The following is a 21,815-nucleotide window of genomic DNA, read 5'->3' on the forward strand; positions in this document are numbered from 1 at the left end:
TATTTTCACTGATTTCTACCGTCGAGAACAGAGCCGGGCCCAGTGGGTGACCACAGATATTGCAGACCACGATACTTGCAAAATGAGTCAATTGTCATGCTTTTTCCATTATGCATCCCCAAATGTCAAAGCTTGGCTGTATACTGGAACCAACTACACGTGCTGCTACCATGAACCCCCTATGATAAAGGCTGGGTAGGAGGAGGACCAGAAAAAGGCCTGGGCTGTGTATGGAACAGAGAATATCCCCAACATTTGTGGCAAGCTGGGGCTACAGACTGAGAGGCCCAAGTGGGGGTCTCTTTATTTCTATTCATACCTAGAGCAAACTTAATCCTGTCCTACTCCCAGCCCCAAGAACAAGAAGTCAGACAGCCCCCCAAACCTCCCGTTCAGCTGTGGCCCTGAATTTCACACACACTTACACAAGGAAAGGTTAAGGAATTTTCTTTATTTTTTACAAATTAAGACTATGTAGATTCCATATATTTCTGAATCAAAAACACCTTTGTCTTCACAGTATGAGTTAGAGAATACAGCCTGAGCTGGAAACCAAGGAACTAGAAAAGAAAGTGATAATTACAGTGATTACTGTATTAAAAACCTGTTAGGCATTTTCTTTAAAAGTAGTTTTTTATATCTTGTCATTCTTGGCACTGTTTCTAAAGAAAAACTCCTTCATCCCAAGCAAAAAAAGCACAAGAGGTGGAGTTTGGCTTCAGGAGATGTAACGTATATTCTCAGGCCTAGCAGAGAATCAACAAATGTATGGAGAGTTGCTATTGGGGGCTGAATGGGAAGGAAATCCCTTTTAGTAAATTCTCAAGCCACAGGCTGGAGACAGCAGCTGAATCAGAGGGCAGCATCCTCTGCAGAAGCGAGACATTCTGAGTGGCATGCCACTCCAGGAACCACACAGCCTGGGAACAAAACTGTTTCATGGGATGGCACAGTGACGTGGTGTGCTGTGAACCAGCAGCCACTGGGTCAAACTGTGTACTGGTTGTGAACAGGGGAAGCCAAAAACGGTGTCCTACCAGCAATGAGTTTTCGATGGCTCAGTTCCCCTTACGTTGAAGCCCTGTGAGTAGCCAGAGCCACAGATGCTCCCAAGGCTGCCTGACCTTCTGTGCCAGCTGGCTGTGGCAGCTCCCAAGGAAGGAGCTGGTGACCCCATTAGTACTGCCCCCCTACACTTGCAAACACAGAACTGTAGGAAAGCAGAAGTCTTGCAGGTTTGGTCGCCCAGCCCCTGCCTAAAGAAGGCTGCAGATTTCTGCAAACAGGTGAATAGACCAAAACCTGAAGTGCATCTGTAAGATGGACATTTACCTACTGCCCCAAATCTCTGGCCTGACACTACCTATCAGTGCCCAAGATAAGACAAAAACGCACCTAAGGACTGTTATGAATGCTGCCTCCCAAGCCATCACAGCCCGTGCCACTGGTGTGAACAAAGACCCACTCAGTTAGTGGGGGAGATACTACTCTCCCCTGCCCCAAACAGGTCCTCATCTGGGTCTGTCTGGCAGGATTAGTCACAAGTACCTCAGAGGCTCAGCCATGCCCCTCCTCTATCCTTCCTCTCCCGGGACCCTTAATCACAGCCACGTGGTAGAGGCCACTCAGTAACTAAGGTAGTGATCAATTTAACAAAAAAATGGGGAAGTCTGGGAACTCTACATTATATCTTGCCATACATAATCAGCCATTTCATAGATGCCTGACAAGAATTTCCCTTTGTGCTGAAACCCTCCCACCCCACGGATGGAAAGCAGGCAGATTCCGAGGGCCAGGCAAGGGATTGGAAAGGGAACCCACACAAATCCACACTCCTTTCGTGACAGCAAGGCAGAAAGGCATGTCTGCCAGACCAGCAGTGACTCGGGCAGCTCAGGGGAAGCAAAGCATCCACCAGAAGAGGCTTTTCATGTTCTCTGTAGGGGTTGGCAGCTCAGACGTAATAAGCCTGAGTAACAATGGGACCAGCAAACGTCTTTCCAATGGAAAACACACTGCCTAGTCCCATACGAAGCTGAGGGAAGAAGGGCCGAGCAAGGCGTCTCTACCAAACAGTTCAGGTCCACTCGGTGAAGCTCAGCTGTAAAGCGGACTCCTGGAGTTTGCTTCCTCTGCAGATCCAGCTCCTCATCACGGCAGACTGGCTGCCTGAGCAGAGGAAGAGGCTAGGGATGGGGGATGACAGAAAAGGGAGTGGGGAAGAATCCCAGAAATATGAAGCCAAACTCCAAACTATATTTTGCTAATCATTTTTTTGATCAAAAAATTCAAAATAGAGAAAACCACAAAGTACAAAAGCTTTTCTGATGCTTTTCATTATCACAGAACACGCAACCTGTATGTAATGTGTGCAAAGAGGAAATGAGGGGCGGAGGGAGAGGAAGTCAAATTGGGGAAGCCTGGATGGTCATTTCACTTCTTCTCCTTCTTCTTATCCTAGAAATGGAGGAAAATTACCCAATTAACTTCTGGCATTGACATTTAAGCTAAAACTCTGGAGTCAGCCGATACCTCACTGCCTTTGGTTAGTGATTGGAAGGGATCCGGACAGTAAAAAGGGAGGAGAGGTGCTCCTTCAGTATAGGAGGAACTAAATCTTAACCATCTTCTGCTGGTGGTCCCCCAAGTCGCTACAGACTTGACAACAATAAAGGTTAAGCAGTTGCTCCCGTTGCTACCCCATGAGTAGCTAGGTGGGCTGCCTAACCACTCCTGGCTACTCACGACCACGACAGCTCAGATCCCAACCACTGAAGGCTGCAGACCAGCGGTCTACCCTAAAATAACTAAACGAGAGGCCAGGACCAAGCCAAGATCAACTTTCCATTAGGCCTGAGAAGAAAGCATAAATCCTCAGCATAAATCAACATTCGAAATAATATAGTCCAGTTGAACTCTTCATTGCACTGGGGGGAAGCCCAGGGTATCATTACATGGATGAAAGGGATGTTGTTTTGACTGAAACTGCTTGGTCCTCAGTCCAATCGCAGTACAGACCAGAGGACCACCAATCCCATCTGGTCAACTGCTTCCATCACCACTGCACCGACTCACATTCCACCTTAAGTTCTGTAAAGAAAGGCCTGTGCTTCTATTTGTTCCCCTACTGCTGGAGTGGATGATGTTTGCCACTCACTAACCCCATACAGAATGCCTCTCTTGAAAAAAATTAAGACTAACAAATGGGTAAAATTGGCCTATTTCTAAAATATATATACAAAAGCTGGTGGTATTATATAAATCCTCTAGATTATCTTTTTGAGTCACAACTATCTTTACAGCCTTTAAATCCTTCATATAGTAGACTGTTTCTTGTTGCCACTGAAGCTCTTTTCCTTTTGATACTAATCTCAGGGATTCATTTAAAAAAGAAAAAAAAAAAAAGGATGATTTTTACTTGTTCCTTTTTCTCCAACAGCTAAAGACTTCTAGTTGAACTCTTACTCAGTGGCCTGCCTTACGGTTACCCTAGACCCACACAGTGTGAGCAAGTTCTCAAGCTTTAAGTACACATAGATGCCGAGCTCAGGAGCCAGTCTTTCATCTTTAGGTGGTGCTAACCTTCTCATTCATAGCCAGGATCATCATGAGTTTTCTGAAGAGAGTAACGAAATCTAAGAAGAGGTCAACGCAGTGCCTGAAAGAGAAGAACCAGGTCACAAACTGCACTTCCCACTTTCCTTTATCCACAAGCCCACAAAGGTGCAGAACATAGAAACCCTGCCCCAACTCCAAGAGTCAACTTCACCAGCACTCCACCACCAACTAAGTAAAACTCTAGTGTCTGAGATCCTCTTCAACTCAGCGAAGCCATGGAGCATAGAGAAAAGAAAATTTAGACTCTGCAGAGGCCTGAGTCTGAACCTGGAACTACCATTAACTAGTTGAGACTTCGAGAGGATTACTACATTAAAAAAATTATATGCGTATCTTCTTCTCATTGTTAAAGGTTTAAAGAATACAGTAGTATAAAGAGTAAAAGGTGAAAGACCCCTTTCCCTCTCCTCTGCCTAGAGGTAACCACTATTCAAAGTATGGATAATTAAATACATATTATTAGTCCAACTTTTAAAAATCTGATGTCTTTCAGGAATTGAGGGAAACGATGCTTTTTGGTGCATAGTTCCAAAACCATGGATATCCTATCATGTATGCCCCTGAAGGCTGGCCACATAAGTCAGCCAGTGCCATCTGGTCCTTCTTATTCCTACCGATGTGGAAAGAAAGGTGAGTCAAGCAAAAGATCATCCCAGAGATCAGAAAAGAGTCGTCGAATGGAAGAGTATGCCTCCCCGCTTCATACTCATTAAAGACCAGGTTTCACACTCACCAGATATAATCTTTATCTCCACTTTCAGCCTTTTCAATAATGAGTTGAGTATCAAAAAGGACAAAGCCACACATGACCACCAGTCCCACATACAGGTTTGCCTAACAAAAGAAGAATGAGATGAGGTTACCACGTGGTAGAGATTGTAAAGCAAAAACAGCCATACCTCCTTCTGGCCCTTGGCCACTTGAAAGTACATCGAACGCTAACCCTACTGACATTAACATTCATGGGAACTGAAGCCACAGTGAAGACCATATTACTTCCCTAGGCACAATTCTGCACTTCAGAAGGCTCCGTCCTGGGAGGGTGAGTGGCGAGGCTTCAAGAGCACTGCCCCACAAAGATGAGAATTCTTAGTCTATCTTGGGTATAGGGGGTTAAGCAAGAAAAAGAAATGCAAGGTAAATGGCTGCTGCAAAGTTATATGCAAATCTCACCTGGAAAAGCCAAATGGATCCGAAGAAAAGGTTCCCCAGGGAAGACAAGAGCATCAGGCTCATGGCTGACATCAAGATACCTGTAAGAGAAGACAAAAAGCCATCTTGAGAAAAGCCAAAGCAAAGTAAAGCAAAGCAATCCCATTAAGGGCATTCATTACTTTCCCCCCAAAATGAAGGCTTTCAATTTCAACCCAACAGTCACAAGTTGGAGGTGAGGGGAAAGGTCCTAGTGAGAATTCTGGCTAAAGTGGAGACCCTCGCCCTATTTTCCAGTCCACACATACCTCCCAGAAAGAGGTAGCTACGGCGCCTGGCATAGAGTGCACTCAGGGTGAAGCAGGTGAAGATCATTGCTGTGCCCAGGAAGGCGGTGGGAAGGATGCTGTTAAGGGAAAAGACCATCATATCAAAGGCTACAGGTATATAACCTATATTTAGAAGGTATATTTAGAAGGTATATATTCGTAAGACACTAGTAACATAGTTACCTGGGGTTGATGGCAATGCACAAGTCCAGAGCAGGGCCCAGGCCAACTCCTAGAAAACAAAAAGCCCCAGAACACAGCATTAACACCGATTTTTGAAGAGGACTCTCATCCAAAAGCTGATCATCAATAGCATGGGCATGCCTACAGTCCTAGAAAACAACAAAACAAGTGGACTAACGTAATTAAATCTCTCTCTCTTCCATCCTCAACTGTTTTCCAGAGAACAAATACTTGACTGAGTTATTTATGGACAGACCTGCACAACTGTCCCCTTGGCTGAAAATCATAGATGACCCAGGAGGAATAGACATTAGGAAAAATGAAGCAGGCATGTCAAACATTTTCCAGCTAAATTATAAGGCTGCAAAACTCTGAAGAGCAGTGATGTGAGACTGTAATGTGGGCCAGATCAGGAATTAGATGAAAAGGATAAAGAGCAAAGCAGTGCCTTGTGGCCAACAACCTGTAGTCATGCAGGCTGACTCCCTCTGTAGCAGAAAAGGCCAGACCGGTTCTGCAGGTGGACACCTGCCAACAGGAGGGTGCGGCGGCAACCTGTTCCAGCTCCAATCTCTCCTCTGGCTTTTCTCTCCTTCCGATAATCCCACCCCTTTAATACCTTCAAAAACTAGCTTTCCCTGATCTAAAAATCTTAATCTCTAAATCCCTTCCTTTCTACAATTTCTTCAACACTGTATAGATTAGACACTCAGAACAAGTTGTACTAACTCAAATGTTGCTTTGCAAGTATTTTTACTATGTACCTTGAGACCTGTTTTCCTTAATGACAATTCTAGAAGATCTGCACTTTTAATTCTTTCCTTGAGAATCAGCAAAGTGCCCTGTAGGATGGATCTCAATGTATGACTTTAATTAACTGTCCACAAGATTCAGAACAGATGCTCCTATGATAGTTGCCAGTGTGAGTTCAACTAAGTCAGATTCTTGGCCTAGTTTAGTCCCATGTCCACCATTAACAAGTTACGCTACCTAAGCTCTTAAACCTCATTCATTCAAGCATACAAATGCTTATTTTTGGATACAAAAGTAGAAGTCACAGACACTAGTCACAAAGAGCCCTCTAGATGGGGAAGCAGGATGCACCTCTATGAAATAAGAAAGCAATACAAGGCACACTCAAATACAAGATAGGATGGTACAGTGTGCCAGTTGGGGTGCATCAAAATAAATATATATCTTGGGCCTTAATCTAAAGAGATAATAAAAATACAGTGTCCCTCCCTCAAAATTAAACCAATCCCTTAACATACCTGTAAGGAAAGCAAATCCAGCAAGAAGTCCCAGTCTTTTTTGCTCAGTTTCATGGCTATGAGGTGTTGCCATCAGCCAAATCATCAACCCCAGGGAGCCCAAGGCAGAGAGCAGGCCAGCCTGTTAGATCCAGTCAATAATTAAACACTTGAAAGTATCAAATTTATTTTGCAAGAGACCTTATTGGGTTCAAATATTCACCTGGACTTCCTAATATTTGCTTCTAACCTGGAGGCAGCAGAAAAGGCAGTGAGGGCTGAGGAGAAAAACCAGAAGCTTGGAGGACAAGGTCAGGACCATGGTGGATGCTGGAGGCAGTCCATCAACTGTAACTGCCCAAGTCAAATTATGAGTCTGACCCAAGAAACAGAAAAGATGAATCAAAGTGACAAGTGCTTGAAGCATATTCCAATCTGCAGAACAAGTAGGAATGACCTCTTTTTTATCACTTTAAAACACACACACACACACACACACACACACACAAATGTATATACACACACACAGAAAAAACTGAATGATTGTGCCCCCCTCCCTCAAATTCATGTTTAAATCCTAACCCCCAATTTAATGGTATTTGGAGGTGGGGTCTTTGGAACGTGATTAGATCATAAGGGTGGAGCCTTCACAAAGGGAGGTTAGTGACCTTATAAAAGAGATCCCAGAGAGCTCCCTTGCCCCTTCTACCATGTGACGACACCGGAGAAGATGGCTGTTTACATAGGAAGCTGGCCCTCACCACAGAACAAATCTGCCAGCACCTATCATGATCTTGGACTTCCCAGCCTCCCAAACTCTGAGAAACGTTTGTTGTTTAAGCCACCCAGTTTATGGTATTCTGTTACAGCAGCCTGAATGAACTGAGACAGAGGGTAAGAACCAAAATGTTAAGTTAATTTAGGGTGATGGGATTATGGAGTTTTATATTTCCTTCTTATCACTAGTCTGTTTTCTAAATTCTCTACAATGAACATGCATTAGTTTTATAAGAAAAAAAAAATTTTTGTTTTAAAGCAAGTGGGAAAAGTTACAAGCCTTAGAAAGAGAGGAAAATCATCAAGGATGTATGTAGACACCAAAGTCCCTTCCTTCTTTCAAAGGTAGTCAATCCTCAGTTTTCACAGTAGTTCTGCTCTATACAGCCACTGTAAGCAATGAATCAGTGATACTGAACAAATGCTCCTGGAGGAAACAAAGGTTTAAGCTCTTTCGAGCCTCTTGTCACATTTTTATCAACTGGTCAATACAAAGCCTTGTCGTGTATGTCTTTTCTGTTTAAAGACACTTGGATATATACTGGTGGCTCATCAACACAGAACTCGTGCCCAGCCGCACGTAATTCATGCCTGAACAAAGCTTACGTAACACACGTACTTTCTCTATGAGGCACATCACAGCCTTGCCCTTAGCAATACCGCTCAGCACTTTTTAGCACTACGCCTGAGGCCATTTTAAACATCAAAATCACCCAGAAAAATTGTAAGAACGCAGGTGGCACTAAACAGACTATGAAAAAGACACTTGTTTACAGTATGAGAGCTTGAAAGAAGGCAGTGTTGCCTTGTTCAACCTCAGCCAGAACATGGTGCAATGGACAACTCGAATTTTTTGCCACTCTGTGTATGGCTGCAAATGTCCACAAAAGCACCATGAGAACTGATTTTAGGGTTACAAATGAATTTTGCTGAGTAGGTAAATCACAAATACGGAATCCATGAATAATGAGGATGACTATATTACTTAAAAAAACAAACAAAACCCAACCAGAAACCAAAAGGGCCACTTTTGCCTAAAAGGTAGAAAATGTTTTAGTCTGAACTTGAGGGATCAAAGCCCTATCTTTGAGTGTCTAGAGTAATTTTTCACACAACCTCTGCCAGTGGCAAATGCCAACACAGGCACACCCCTGTACTTACACTAAAAAGGTCACTCCAAAAGGGACAAGTCTTGGTTAGTGAGCTTCAAACTTTTTGATTATTCCTCAACCATCCCTTTTATTGTTTCTACCCAAACTCAAACTCTCACTCAACAAAGGAAAATGAGTTTATCAAAGAATAAAATGGGCCAAATCCTTAAAGGTCTCAACCCTGTCTCTCCTGATAATCATACAATCAGTGTTCTGTATCCAACTACTACACAGTCATTCAGGCAAAAAAAGAGGAGGAATGGAAGAAAAGATAAAAAGGTTACTGTGCAAAACCAGCCCAGAACGCATACCTCTCCCCAGTGGGTGGGGGTCTTGTGTGTCAGCAGCACACCGTTCAGTGTCAGGGTCAAAACATCCTGTTTTCAGTATTTAGAGAGGGCAGAGTTGCCAGAAAAATTAAATGGTTCTGCATGTCCTGATTTACAACTGGCTCTGGCTGGGTTCAGATCCCAAACTACTGAAAAGTATTAAGGAAGGACATAGGCTTGTACCACACTGCTGAGCTAGTTTCTTCCTAATGCGATTTGTGCCACAGCAACTAGAGGAGAAAACCACTTACCTGAATGAAATGGGTGACCACATGGACATAGGCCCCGGCAGCCGCCACAAACATACAGAGGGCAAAACTGGCATAGACCTTCTTCAGGTGCTGCTGTGTCGAGGGGGTTCTAGGAAAGAATGTTAATAATGGCCATTACTCCAGGACCAATCTCATCTCTAAGCTAAGAATAATTTTCCTTCTTCTTCCCAGAGAATATGTGAAAGTTTTGGTACAATAAAAAAAGAATGCTTTGAAAACTAGGTTAACAAACAGAAAATTTTAAATGCTGAGCAAGGCCCCAATGCCCAAACTATGAACAATCATTACCCAAACTATAATAACTAAATGGCTTTCCAGCGACCATACCGCAGCCCTTAGAATTTGGGTGCTTTTATCAGATCCTCTGGATTCTAGCAAAGTTAATATGTTAGTTTGTACGTACAAAAGTTAATACATCAGGAAAAGAAAAAGAAACAAGATATAAAAGGAAATGTAATAAGGAAGTACAGTCAAGGTCAAAGCACTTACATGTGGGAAAATTTAAGGAGTGCATCAAAGTTGATCTTCCGATCAAATATGTTCATGATGCTAGAGTCTGTGGGACACAGCCTCCACTCTGTGGAATCAAGGAAATAAGAAAAGTTATTTTAAAGATACAAGGACACACAAAATAACAAACAACTTTCTTATGAAAAATAGCAACATACAAGTTTGGAAAAATGAAAGTTATATCTAAAATCCCACTGCCCTAACACCACCATTTGCATTTTTATGTATTTCCTTCTAGAATACATTTGCAATCATACGCAACCATTTTAAAGGGGACAGAGGAACCCATCTTCTTCTCCCCAAACTGTTTCATTACTAGCCTTTGATTTCTATTCTTTCAGAAGATAACCTGCCCCTTTAAAAGACAGTTTGTTTCTTTGAGAAATTCTCTATTAGCAAGCTAGTTAAAGGGACCCAGTCTTACTGGAACATAAAGCAACTTGTCATTTTTTCAAGATGCCAGAGAATTCCCTCAGCAAAGGCACAGAAGCTTAAAGATAAAAAAGAAAAACTATAAAGCTGGGTCTGGCACTAGGGCTTGCATTTCTTAAATATACATTTAGAAACTTTCCACCCAATGCAATTTAGAACTGAACTGTAAGGGAGCCACAATTTTAAAAAGAGGAAAGTTCCTCCATGAAAAAGAAATTTGTGCAGAGAGAATTTTTTAAAACACAATTTCAGAACCTTTCTTACAGAAGAGTTGGAATAGTACAAGGAATTTCTGCACACTTCACCCAGATTTCCTAAATGTTAGTATGTCACCATATTTGCTTTATCCCCCCCTCTCTATATAGCAATATATGGAGACCTTTTCCTAACTATGCAAGACACAATGCCTCTTTACACCTAAACACTTCAGTATGTATATCCTGAAAACAATGATCAAAATCAGTAAATTAACAATAATACAATACCATTCTCTAATCTACAGATCTTATTCAGATCTTGTCAACTGTCCCAATTGTCAGAAAGGGCATTTTAAAACTGAACTACAGCCAGGTTACATTACATCAATACCATAAAGTCAGGATCTTAAGTTTTGCTCCCTCCCGTATCGCACATGCAATCCTAAATAAACACATTTAACCTATAGAACTAAAAATCTAATCAAGAGCTTTCATCCTTCCTAAGTATCAATGCTCCAGATTCTTATTAGACCCATAATACCCATTCATTTCAAATCAGCCAAAAACGGGGGAGAGGAGGGGATTAAAGCTAAGCTGTTTGAAAGACAGGCCTATTACTCACACCCATTCTATCAGCACCTAGCCCAATACTCAGCAAAATTAATCCAGGCAATAAAAGTTACAATCCCCAAACTGACTTCCCGAGGAATCCTGGGCCAGTGGAAAGATGCCATCCTTAGAGTTCACAAGCATCACTACCGCTTGTTTCCTGAGGCTCTCTCTCATATATGGAACAATTACAATGGCTGGCTTGCTTTCTCTGATTTCCTCTTTCCTTTCTCACCAACATCCCTACTCACCTCAGTTGCACTGTTAGTTTTGTTCTGAAGGATAGATACAGTGAGAAGCTGCAGAACCTACTAAAGCTGTTCCTCTCACCTCTAAATCACGGGGCTCTGGGCCCTCTTGATCTAGATGATGCAATGGTTGCAGGCTATTGCACGGCCAACCAAAGCTTTCCAAAACCATGATGAATCCGTCCTCTAGAGAACACACTTACAGAATGGCAGAATCCAGCACCTGGAAAGTGTCTTTGTTTAAAGCTTCCATTAACAGCCTTAATGACATCCCTAGACAGAACTTGCAACAGCACTGAAGCAACCTTCAGAGCCAAGTTTCTCAGTATTCACAACAAAGCTAGAGTGCCTCCAATTTCAAGAGTTCAAGTGTGTGTGTGGGAGGGTGTGTGTTAAATCCTCAAATACCCTGGGGATTATTAGTCAGAAAGGGGCAACACTCTGTAACCAGACCCCCCTGAATGGAAACTGTGGGAGGGGAGAATGGCGGTTTGCTCTCTGGCATTTTCCAGGGGGTACTGACTGTCTCTCTTACAACTGCTGATGGAAAAACCAAAACCATCAAAGGTTGTGAGGATAGGGACAGAGGTATCAAATATGAATTTCTCCATGATTTAGTGCCTTGCAATTTAAAATCATTAAAAAATTAATTAAAACCAGTTTTCCAACATTACTACCAACTCTAAAATTTAAGTGAAATATGTAATCACCAAATTTTCTAGATGCAAAGGTACACAGCAATTTTAGTAGCAGCAGCTTCATGGGGAAAAATGCAATAAAGTATACATTTAATAATTATGACATGATGTATATATGACATAATTTCAGAACTATTAAAATTAGAAGGGGAAAAAGTTAGGTCTTAGAATCAAGGAAATATATGACAGTTTGCTCTCGGTCTGTTCCAAACAGACAAGAACTAACATACAGACAAGTAATGAGTTAAAACTGTTCTTATAACTTTGGCCAGATAGACTAAACTTACCAGTTTTCTATCTTAGCCTCAACTGCTTGTGCTCAGAAGCTGTAGAGAAAAGATATCTACATTTCAATGGTTCATATGCCAACTCAGCTGAACAAGATTAAATTGCATTCATAACTCAAAAATAGCAGCTCCCATACCAAAAGTATTTTCAGTCCCAGGGACAGTCAGCTCTCAACAGGGCTTGAAGTATTCAAAACCGTTAACCAAGTAACTCAGCTAACATTCCAGAGGGGCCCCCATAGTTAAGCAAAAATCTTGGTTTTAAAAAAAAGTACAGGGAATTCCCTGGCAGTCCAGTGGTTGGGACTCTGCATTTTCACTGCCGGAGAGAACAGGTTCAGTCCCTGGTCAAGGAACTAGGATCCTGCAAGCCGTGCAGCGCGGCCAAAAAAATAAATAAACAAAATAAAAAATAAAAATAAATGTAAAAGTACATTAAAATGATAAATTTTATGTTATATATATTTTACCAAAATAAAGGGAAAACGTATACTACAAGTTACTCAAAAATTATTCATTATAGGACTCCCCCTAACATACACTGAAGCCCACTACGGAACGGATACCAGCATTGGTCTGTCTCACCCTGGACCCCAACACGTACAGAGTTCTATACGCAAATCTAAAATAGGGAGGTGGACAGTGCCTCAGAGACTCATGGGAAATTTGCCTGCACTGCATTTGTAAATGAGAAGTAAATGTTCAGGTGTTACATAACCAAATTCCTTTTATTTAGTTTAGAGACTCATTTAATGCCTTCATCCTTTGAAAGGCAGAATACCAAAACTTGTCAAAATTTGTCATGCATATATTGCTCAAGCTTTGTTGGAAGTGTCACCATCCGTGGTTCCCCAGGCCACCCTCTCTGCCAGAGCCACCCAAAAACAAAACAAAAAACTTATCGCACAATAGGACTTCCCTGGTGGCGCAGTGGATAAGAATCCCCCTGTCAATGCAGGGGACACGGGTTCGAGCCCTGGTCTGGGAAGATCCCACATGCCACGGAGCAACTAAGCCCATGTGCCACAACTACTGAGCCTGCGCTCTAGAACCCACACGCCACAACTACTGGAGCCCGTGCGCCTAGAGCCCGTACTCCTAGAGCCCGTGCTCCGCAACGAGAAGCCACCACAAGAAGCACACACACCGTAACAAAGAGTAGCCCCAGCTAGCCACAACTAGAGAAAGCCCGCGTGAAGCAACGAAGACCCAACGCTGCCAAAAAAACAAAAACAAAAAAACCCTTACTGCATAGGTTTATCAAGATAGAAAAACTCAAGTAAACACACTGTTTTGAGTTAGGTATTCCTGGGGTCTGCTTTTGTTTGAGGAGGGAAGGGCAGCAGGGGCAGGTAGGAGGAGACAAATATTCTTATCAATTAACATCTTTGTCTTCTTACATATTGTTAAATCTCTTGTTGTTTTCTAAGAACCTTCCTTACCCATGTCCTAAAACAAAATATTATTATCAACAGCCAAGCCTTAAATTAAAAAAAAAAAAAAAAATTCTCCTCAATCTTATTCCAGCACCTATTAAGTACAATGCATATGAAACATGGCCAAGTGGCCAAAAGCTATGCAAAACAATCATGCATTTTAGTCTTCATTTTTAAAAAATCCTTGCCTTTGAAAAAGAAAAGCTTACTGACTCCTGGAGCCCAGCCCAGAAGCTGCCTCAGTGTACACAATTTAACAACATTAAACCAACCAAAGAAACACTGTTCACGCATTTAATTAAACATACAGTGCATGAATTATATGGTTCATTCCCGTTGTAGTAATTCAAACATCTTGAATCCTGTTCCCACACACCCAAAAGGGACCAAATTGATACTTGAGAGAAGAAAAATCTCATGTGGTTAAAAAAAAAAGGTGGTGGTGGGGGGGATTGTAATTTTTTTAGTAGTTCTTTCTACTGAATAGTTTGTAGAGTCTACAACCATGTCCCTAGCATAGTGGTTAAGAGCACAGCCTGCTGCGTTTGAATCTTGGCTACTTCCTTAGCTGTGTGATGGAGCAAGTCTCTGGCACTTAACGTCACTGTGCTTCAGTTTCCTCATTTGTAAAATAATAACATTTAATATTCCCTACTTCATACGGATGAGGACTAAGTGAGATAATACAACATGCTAAGAATAGTGCTTCGTACATAAGAACAGCTCAGTATATTAACCATTGTTTTTACTAGTGTAATTCATTACTCTCATGTCCTCAGTGCACAATTTTCCCCCTTTTCTTAAATTTTTGTTGTTGTTTATAATCATTTAATGAACGTTCCAAACACACCTTTCACAGGCTACAGGTGATGATTTTCCCTATTAGAAGTCTAGTTTTAGGGACTTCCCTGGCAGTCCAGTGGTTAAGACTTCGCTTTCCAATGCAGGGGGTGAGGGTTCAATCCCTGACTGGGAGCTAAGATCCCACATGCCTAGTGGCCAAAAAACCAAAACATAAAACAGAAGCAATATTGTAACAAAGACTTTAAACATGGTCCACATTTAAAAAAAAATCTAGTTTTAGAAGACATTTATCATAGGCCTAATATACATATGCTCTGTATTTTAATTTTAAAAATGTATTACTCAAGAATTAGAAATGAAAAAGGAGAGTAACAACTAACACTGCAGAAATACAAAGGATCATGAGAGATTACTACAAGCAACTATATGCCAATAAAATGGACAGCCTGGAAGAAATGGACAAATTCTGAGAAAAGCACAACCTCTGAGACTGAACCAGGAAGAAACAGAAAATATAAACAGACCAATCACAAGCACTAAAACTGAAACTGATTAAAAATCTTCCAACAAACAAAAGCCCAGGACCAGATGGCTTCACAAGCAAATTCTAACAAACATTTACAGAAGAGCTAACACCTATCCTCCTCAAACTCTTCCAAAATACAGCAGAGGGAGGAACACTCCCAAACTCATTCTACGAGGCCACCATCACCCTGATACCAAAACCAGACAAAGATGTCACAAAGAAAGGAAACTACAGGCCAATAACACTAATGAACATAGATGCAAAAATCCTCAACAAAATACTAGCAAACAGAATCCAACAGCACATTAAAAGGATCGTACACCATGAGCAAGTGGGGTTTATCCCAGGAATGCAAGGATTCTTCAGTATACACAAATCAATGTGATACACCACATTAACAAATTGAAGGAGAAAAACCATATGATCATCTCAATAGATGCAGAAAAAGCTTTTGACAAAATTCAACACCCATTTATGATAAAAACCCTCCAGAAAGTAGGCATAGAGGGAACTTACCTCAACATAATAAAGGCCATATATGACAAACGCACAGCCAACATCGTTCTCAATGGTGAAAAACTGAAACCATTTCCTCTAAGATCAGGAACAAGACAAGGTTGTCAACTCTCACCACCATTATTCAACATAGTTTTGGAAGTTTTAGCCACAGCAATCAGAGAAGAAAATGAAATAAAAGGAATCCAAATCGGAAAAGAAGGAGTAAAGCTGTCACTGTTTGCAGATGACATGATACTATACATAGAGAATCCTAAAGATGCTATCAGAAAACTACCAGAGCTAATCAATGAATTTGGTAAAGTAGCAGGACACAAAATTAATGCACAGAGATCTCTTGCATTCCTGTACAATAATGATGAAAAATCTGAAAAAGAAATTAAGGAAACACTCCCATTTACCACTACAACAAAAAGAATAAAGTACCTTGGAATAAACCTACCTAAGGAGACAAAAGACCTGTATGCAGAAAACTATAAGAAACTGATGAAAGAAACTAAAGATGATACAAACAGGTGGAGAGACATACAATGTTCTTGGATTGGAAGAATCAACACTGAAAATGACTATACTACCCAAAACAATCTACAGATTCAATGCAATCCCTATCAAACTACCAATGGCATTTTTCACAGAACTAGAACAAAAAATTTCACCATTTGCATGGAAACACAAAAGACCCTGAATAGCCAAAGCAATCTTGAGAAAGAAAAACGGAGCTGGAGGAATCAGGCTCCTGGACTTCAGACTATACTACAAAACTACAGTAATTAAGACAGTGTGGTACTGGCACAAAAACAGAAATTTAGATCAATGGAACAGGATAGAAAGCCCAGAGATAAACCCACGCACATATGGTCACCTTATTTTTTATAAAGGAGACAAGAATATACAATGGAGAAAAGACAGCCTCTTCAATAAGTGGTGCAAGGAAAACTGGACAGCTACATGTGTGAATGAAATTAGAACACTCCCTAACACCATACACAAAAATAAATCAAAATGGATTAAAGACCTAAATGTAAGGCCAGACACTATAAAACTCTTAGAGGAAAACATAGGCAGAACGCTCTATAACATAAATCACAGCAAGATCCTTTTTGACCCACCTCCTAGAGAAATGGAAATAAAAACAAAAACAAATGGGACCTAATGAAACTTAAAAGCTTTTGCACAGCAAAGCAAACCATAAACAAGACGAAAAGACAACCCTCAGAATGGGAGAAAATATTTACAAATGAAGCAACTGACAAAGAATTAATCTCCAAAATTTACAAGCAGCTCATGCAGCTCAATATCAAAAAAACAAACAACCCAATCCAAAAATGGGCAGAAGATCTAAACAGACATTTCTCCAAAGAAGATATACAAATTGCCAACAAACACATGAAAGGACGCTCAACATCACTAATCATTAGAGTAATGCAAATCAAAACTACAATGAGGTATCACCTCACACCAGCCAGAATGGCCATCAAAAAAATCTACAAACAATAAATGCTGGAGAGGGTGTGGAGAAAAGGGAATCCTCTTGCACTGTTGGTGGGAATGTAAACTGATACAGCCACTATGGAGAATAGTATGGAGGTTCCTTAAAAATAGAACTACCATACGACCCAGCAACCCCACTACTGGGCATATACCCTGAGAAAACCATAATTCAAAAAGAATCATGTACCACAATGTTCATTGCAGCACTATTTACAACAGCCAGGACATGGAAGCAACCTAAGTGTCCATCAATGGATGAATAGATAAAGAAGTTGTGGCACATTTATACAATGGAATATTACTCAGCCATAAAAAGAAACGAAATTGAGTTATTTGTAGTGAGGTGGATGGACCTAGAGTCTGTCATACAGAGTGAAGTAAGTCAGAAAGAGAAAAACAAATACCGTATGCTAACACATGTATATGGAATTTAAAAAAAAAAATTGGTTCTCAAGAACCTAGGGGCAGGACAGGAATAAAGACGCAGATGTAGAGAATGGACTTGAGGACACGGGGAGGGGGAAGGGTAAGCTGGGACAAAGTGAGAGAGTGGCATGGACATATTACACTACCAAACGTAAAATAGATAGCTAGTGGGAAGCAGCCACATAGCAGAGGGAGATCAGCTCAGTGCTTTGTGACCACCTAGAGGGGTGGGATAGGGAGGGTGGAGGGAGATGCAAGAGGGAGGAGATATGGGGATGTATGTGTATGTATAGCTGATTCACTTTGTTATAAAACAGAAACTAACACACCATTGTAAAGCAATTATACTCCAATAAAGATGTTAATATATATATATATATATAATTGAATCACTAATTCAGAGCTAGCTATATTCTCAAGGCATAATATTTACCCAAATGAGAGAGTAAAATTACATGGGGGGGGAGGGGGAGTCTAAGAAAATTATAAACTGGAATTTAAAGGAACTTGGTAAATCTTACTACTGATTAAAACGACTTTTGTTTAAATGCCATGCCTCTCCTCTGGCACATTTACACTGTACCTCCTGTCCCCCAGGACCACAAAGGTGTTTTGAGACAGCCTAATGACCACTAAGTGATAATCTGATGGGGTAGAGAATTTGATGACATAAATGTTTGTTTATTAGCTTGATGCTTTCCTTGCCACCCCTAGGAAGTAAGTCAGTTTGATTTCAAGAAATCCAAGAAATTCTGTCTCGACTAGGGCTGGGCTTTGATTGTCCTAGATATGGACTCCAGATGTCCCAGCCCATCCCTTAACTTGAACCAAAATCCCTGGATTAGGTAACCCTGAATCTCTAGGAGGCTGCCTCAGAACCAAACCAGTAACTGGAGATGGAATGCCTACTTCCTTCAATAAATTATTATTTTTTGCATCAAACGGACACTGCTGAATCTCCCTCTCTATAAGCACAACTGTTTGACAGACAGTGAATCGCAGAATGGTCCCAATGTCCTAAATACATAATCATCCTCCAGTATAAACCAGCAATCCCTGCCCAATAAAACCATATTTAGCCCAAATAAGAGTAGACATAGATTAGGACAAACAGCACACTCACTCAGCCCTCATCCTTGAAGCTCTTTTTCCCCCAAGTGTTTTGGATTCCAGTTAATTGTTCAGGAACTTTTCTCACACTTTTCACTGTAAGCAGCCCCACACTTAAGTCTCTAGAATAAATCTAGACCCCCATCATCTAATCAAGTGTTGCGACCACAAATCAACATTCCCCAGCTGGCTCAGAGAGGAGCCTACCTTAATAGAGGGTCACTGAAGTGGCCCTAAAAGCAGTCTCTACAGTTTTTCTCTCCTTGGTTTGAATATTGTTTTTGAAAACAAAAATGAGTATGTATAATATAAAAACTACTTCATGAAATTTGGTTAGAAACTCTATAGGAAAACAAGGTGGAGTAAAAGACACTTCTAGCAGATTCTATAGCCAAGTCAAAGTAGCAAAGGAAAATTTAGCAGGATAGTGCATCAAGAGAATATTCAATGTTTTCCCAGGAGACTAATACCCTTGGGTAGTTTATGAAATAAAGTGAAACTCTTCAGGCTAGCAATAGTACCTTTTATAACAATACCATTGACTACATTTATATGAAATTAAACAAATTTCAAAGTGTTTTATTATATACACTATTCCCTTTGATCATCACACACATGAAGAAAGGGCAAGAATGATTAGTCCCACTTTAAAGATTAAAAAGTAAGTTCAAAAAGGCAGCATAATAGTGGCACGAGCACTCGATTTGGAGTCACAAGTCCTGCCATAGTCTACCACATAACTTTGGGGAAATCATTTTACCTAAGGTCATCTAGGCTTCCTCATCTGGAAGGATGATTAACACCTGCTCTACTAAGCTCATTGAATGCCAATAAGAAAATCTGTGTGAAATTATTGTAAAGTGCTAAACACTTTACAATGGACATTAAATGGACATTAGTACTGACCAACATCAGAAAGTTGAAATAAATAGTAGAGCCACGGACTTCCCTGGTGGCGCAGTGGTTAGGAATCCGCCTGCCAATGCAGGGGACACGGATTCGAGCCCTGGTACGGGAAGATCCAATATGCCGCGGAGCAACTACTGAAGCCCGCGCGCCTAGAGCCTGTGCTCCGCAACAAGAGAAGCCACCGCAAGGAGAAGCCCGCGCACCGCAACGAAGAATAGCCCCCGCTCGCCGCAACTAGAGAAAGCCTGCACGCAGCAACGAAGACCCCTAATGCAGCCAAAAATAAATTAATTAATTAATTTTTTAAAAAAAATAGTAGAGCCAGAACCAGGTTAGGGGTCCTCTCAAGCCTGGTGCTCTTTTTACTATTACACCCTACAGTAGAAAAGCAAGTTTTCCTTAAAGCAGTTTCAGCTATAGGTCAAGAGAAATTGTAAAACAACAACAAACATATGTTGATTCCTATTATACTTTTCTGTATTTTTCAGCATTTCTACAGTAAGTACGAACCATATGCATAAATCAAGAAAAGATGTGGAAATGCTGACCAAATATCTGGATTAATTTTACCTTTCCTATTCTTCAGGAGAGTGAGACTTCACTGGATCAATAGTGGGGAAGGGAGAGAAGGGAAGAAAGAGGGTACTAAGCCAGGTTTCCACAACAAAATGAATAATGGAAGAAGGAAACTCTGAATCCAAATTACAGACTGCATTTCTCAAGGATTCAACCATTCTGACCCCACTGGAGGAAAATGGCAGAGAATCTAAATGTCAACATACTCCTGAAGCCAGGCCAAAAAAAATATTAGACAAGGAGGAATAATAAAACACCAAAGAGGGTAAATCAAATAATTACAGAAATGTGTTTGCAGAAGCCGTAAGAAATGTAGCTATGAAACTTTTATCTTTCTTGAACTTAATTCTTAAACTACACATACAACCAAAAGATAAACTTGAAATAAATAAGTAACTAGAAAAGCCCATTCGCCATTAACCTTTAACCTTGAAATTTTTGTCTACGTTTCAGGCACGGTCAGCTCTTCTACGTGATTACACATTCACAAGTTAACTATTGCTGGAACAGAGATTCAAGTTCAGACAGGTTTTTGTTGTTGTCTGGTCAATGAAAGGCTCATGCGGCAGGCAATGCAACCTGGGCTGGCACCGGGCTGCAATTCCTCACTTAATAAACACACAAAAATACCACAGCTCCAGCAAGTACGTCCAAGAAAAAAAGAAAAACAACCGCCCAACGACGCCTTTCCTGAGCGGACTTTGAGAAAGACGCCCACAAGGCCCAGGACCAAGCAAAGCCAAAGCCACCTCACCTGTCCAAAAGTAACCAATCAGACCTGCGCGGGGCTGCCCTGAGGGGCTGGCAAGCCAGGCCTGGCCCCGGTCTCTCCTCACCTCCCGCCTCTGCTGTTGGCTTCCAAGAAACTAAGGAGCCTCGCGGGTCACAGAGGAGTGTGACATCACCCGCCCCGCCGTGACAGGGCAGCCTGCCGGACCAGGCCCTCCTGAGTCCCAGTCCCCGCCGCTCACCCAAATGGGGCCCGGCCAGAGGACCCCCAGCAGGCCAGGGATCTGTCGGGTGGGGCGGCGATGACCACAAACCCGTAAGGTTTCGCTTTCATTCTCCTCGGAAGGAAGGTGCGGGGGACGTGCCCTGAATTCAAGGGATCGAGGCTGGGCCTGGGCCGTCTACACCGGGTGGAGAAGGAAGAAGAGGGACGCGCAATGGGGGGGGGGGAAAGGCCAAGCAAGAGTCTTCCCTAGCGCTACCGTGCAGAATCCGCGCCTCGACGCCCCCCAGAGACCCCTTGGACTCGTCCCCGCCCCTCCCCCGCTCCGGTACGGTTGCGCATGCGCGGTAGTAGTTCTCGTTTTCCTCCCCTCCCCGCCTAGCTTTCCGGAGTCCAGTTGTCGACCAGGGCCCACTTTCCCCAGGATGCAATCAGTCCGAAAACGGAGACTACTCCCACTCTTGCTCAAGCAATAACTGCTAACCCTCTTTCCATTTCTCACTCCCGGCTTGCACAGTCCTAGCTTCAGACGTACCTTCTGACTCGCCGCTCAGGAGCCCAGACAGCTCTCCTTATCACCGGATGTGCTTCTGACTCTCCCAGGGTCCGCTCCGGACTCTTTACCTCGCGTCCGCCCCTCGAGGGAAGCCCCGCCCCCGCGTTCCGCTTAAGGCAAGTCCTCATTGGCCGTTGGTTGCACTTCTGCCTTTCCATTGGCTGTACTTGCATAAACAACGGCTGCTTACTTCAGAGCCATTTGCTTAACGCCCGTGTCGATCAAGACTCTAGCCGCCAACCAGCGTCGTAGCGAAAGATATCCGCCTTCTTCTCTCATAGTAAGAAAGGGTCGCGGTCCAAAGCCGCCTCTAGTGGACAAAAAGAAGAGGGGCAGGCCCCACCCAAGACACAGGGCAAGTAATTCAGCCTCCAGTACGCGCGGTAGGATAGCACCGCAAAGTCCCGGGATTCTGGTTTAGGCTGGTCATGGAATGTTAAAGGGGGAAAGAGATTCAGAGAACACATAGAA

The 21,815-nt window shown here is 42.1% G+C and overlaps 1 protein-coding gene across 3 annotated transcripts; it reads right to left on the reverse strand.

The window, feature by feature from the left end:
* Positions 1 to 431: 431 nt before the first annotated feature.
* Positions 432 to 21,437, reverse strand: TMBIM6 (transmembrane BAX inhibitor motif containing 6). 3 transcript variants are annotated; one of them, XM_007179318.2, is made up of 11 exons: positions 21,324 to 21,417; positions 12,043 to 12,081; positions 9,551 to 9,638; positions 9,041 to 9,149; positions 6,554 to 6,674; positions 5,283 to 5,331; positions 5,079 to 5,176; positions 4,792 to 4,871; positions 4,352 to 4,452; positions 3,583 to 3,658; positions 432 to 2,457 (listed from the first exon to the last, which is right to left on the reverse strand). In XM_007179318.2, the coding sequence occupies exons 3-11, from the start codon at positions 9,604 to 9,606 to the stop codon at positions 2,434 to 2,436; spliced, it is 714 nt and encodes a 237-aa protein (XP_007179380.1). In that variant the 5' UTR covers positions 9,607 to 9,638; positions 12,043 to 12,081; positions 21,324 to 21,417; the 3' UTR covers positions 432 to 2,433. The 3 variants fall into 3 exon arrangements, with proteins under 3 accessions (XP_007179380.1, XP_007179379.1, XP_057412528.1); XM_007179317.2 differs by lacking the exon at positions 12,043 to 12,081 and having other exon boundaries at positions 21,324 to 21,437; XM_057556545.1 differs by lacking the exons at positions 12,043 to 12,081; positions 21,324 to 21,417 and adding an exon at positions 11,061 to 11,190.
* Between the last annotated feature and the right edge of the window lie 378 nt (positions 21,438 to 21,815).

The sequence above is a fragment of the Balaenoptera acutorostrata genome, chromosome 11 (genome assembly GCF_949987535.1).
Source record: "Balaenoptera acutorostrata chromosome 11, mBalAcu1.1, whole genome shotgun sequence".
NCBI lineage: Eukaryota > Metazoa > Chordata > Mammalia > Artiodactyla > Balaenopteridae > Balaenoptera > Balaenoptera acutorostrata.

Bases quoted from the DNA above. Each gene is read 5' to 3' on its own strand.
- TMBIM6 (XM_007179317.2), bottom strand. From the start codon at position 9,606: ATGAACATATTTGATCGGAAGATCAACTTTGATGCACTCCTTAAATTT. The intron at 6,675-9,040 runs GTAAGTGGTTTT...TGGATCTAACAG, and splicing joins TGGTCACCCATTTCATTCAG to GCTGGCCTGCTCTCTGCCTT. The intron at 5,177-5,282 runs GTAACTATGTTA...TTCCCTTAACAG, and splicing joins TGCATTGCCATCAACCCCAG to CATCCTTCCCACCGCCTTCC.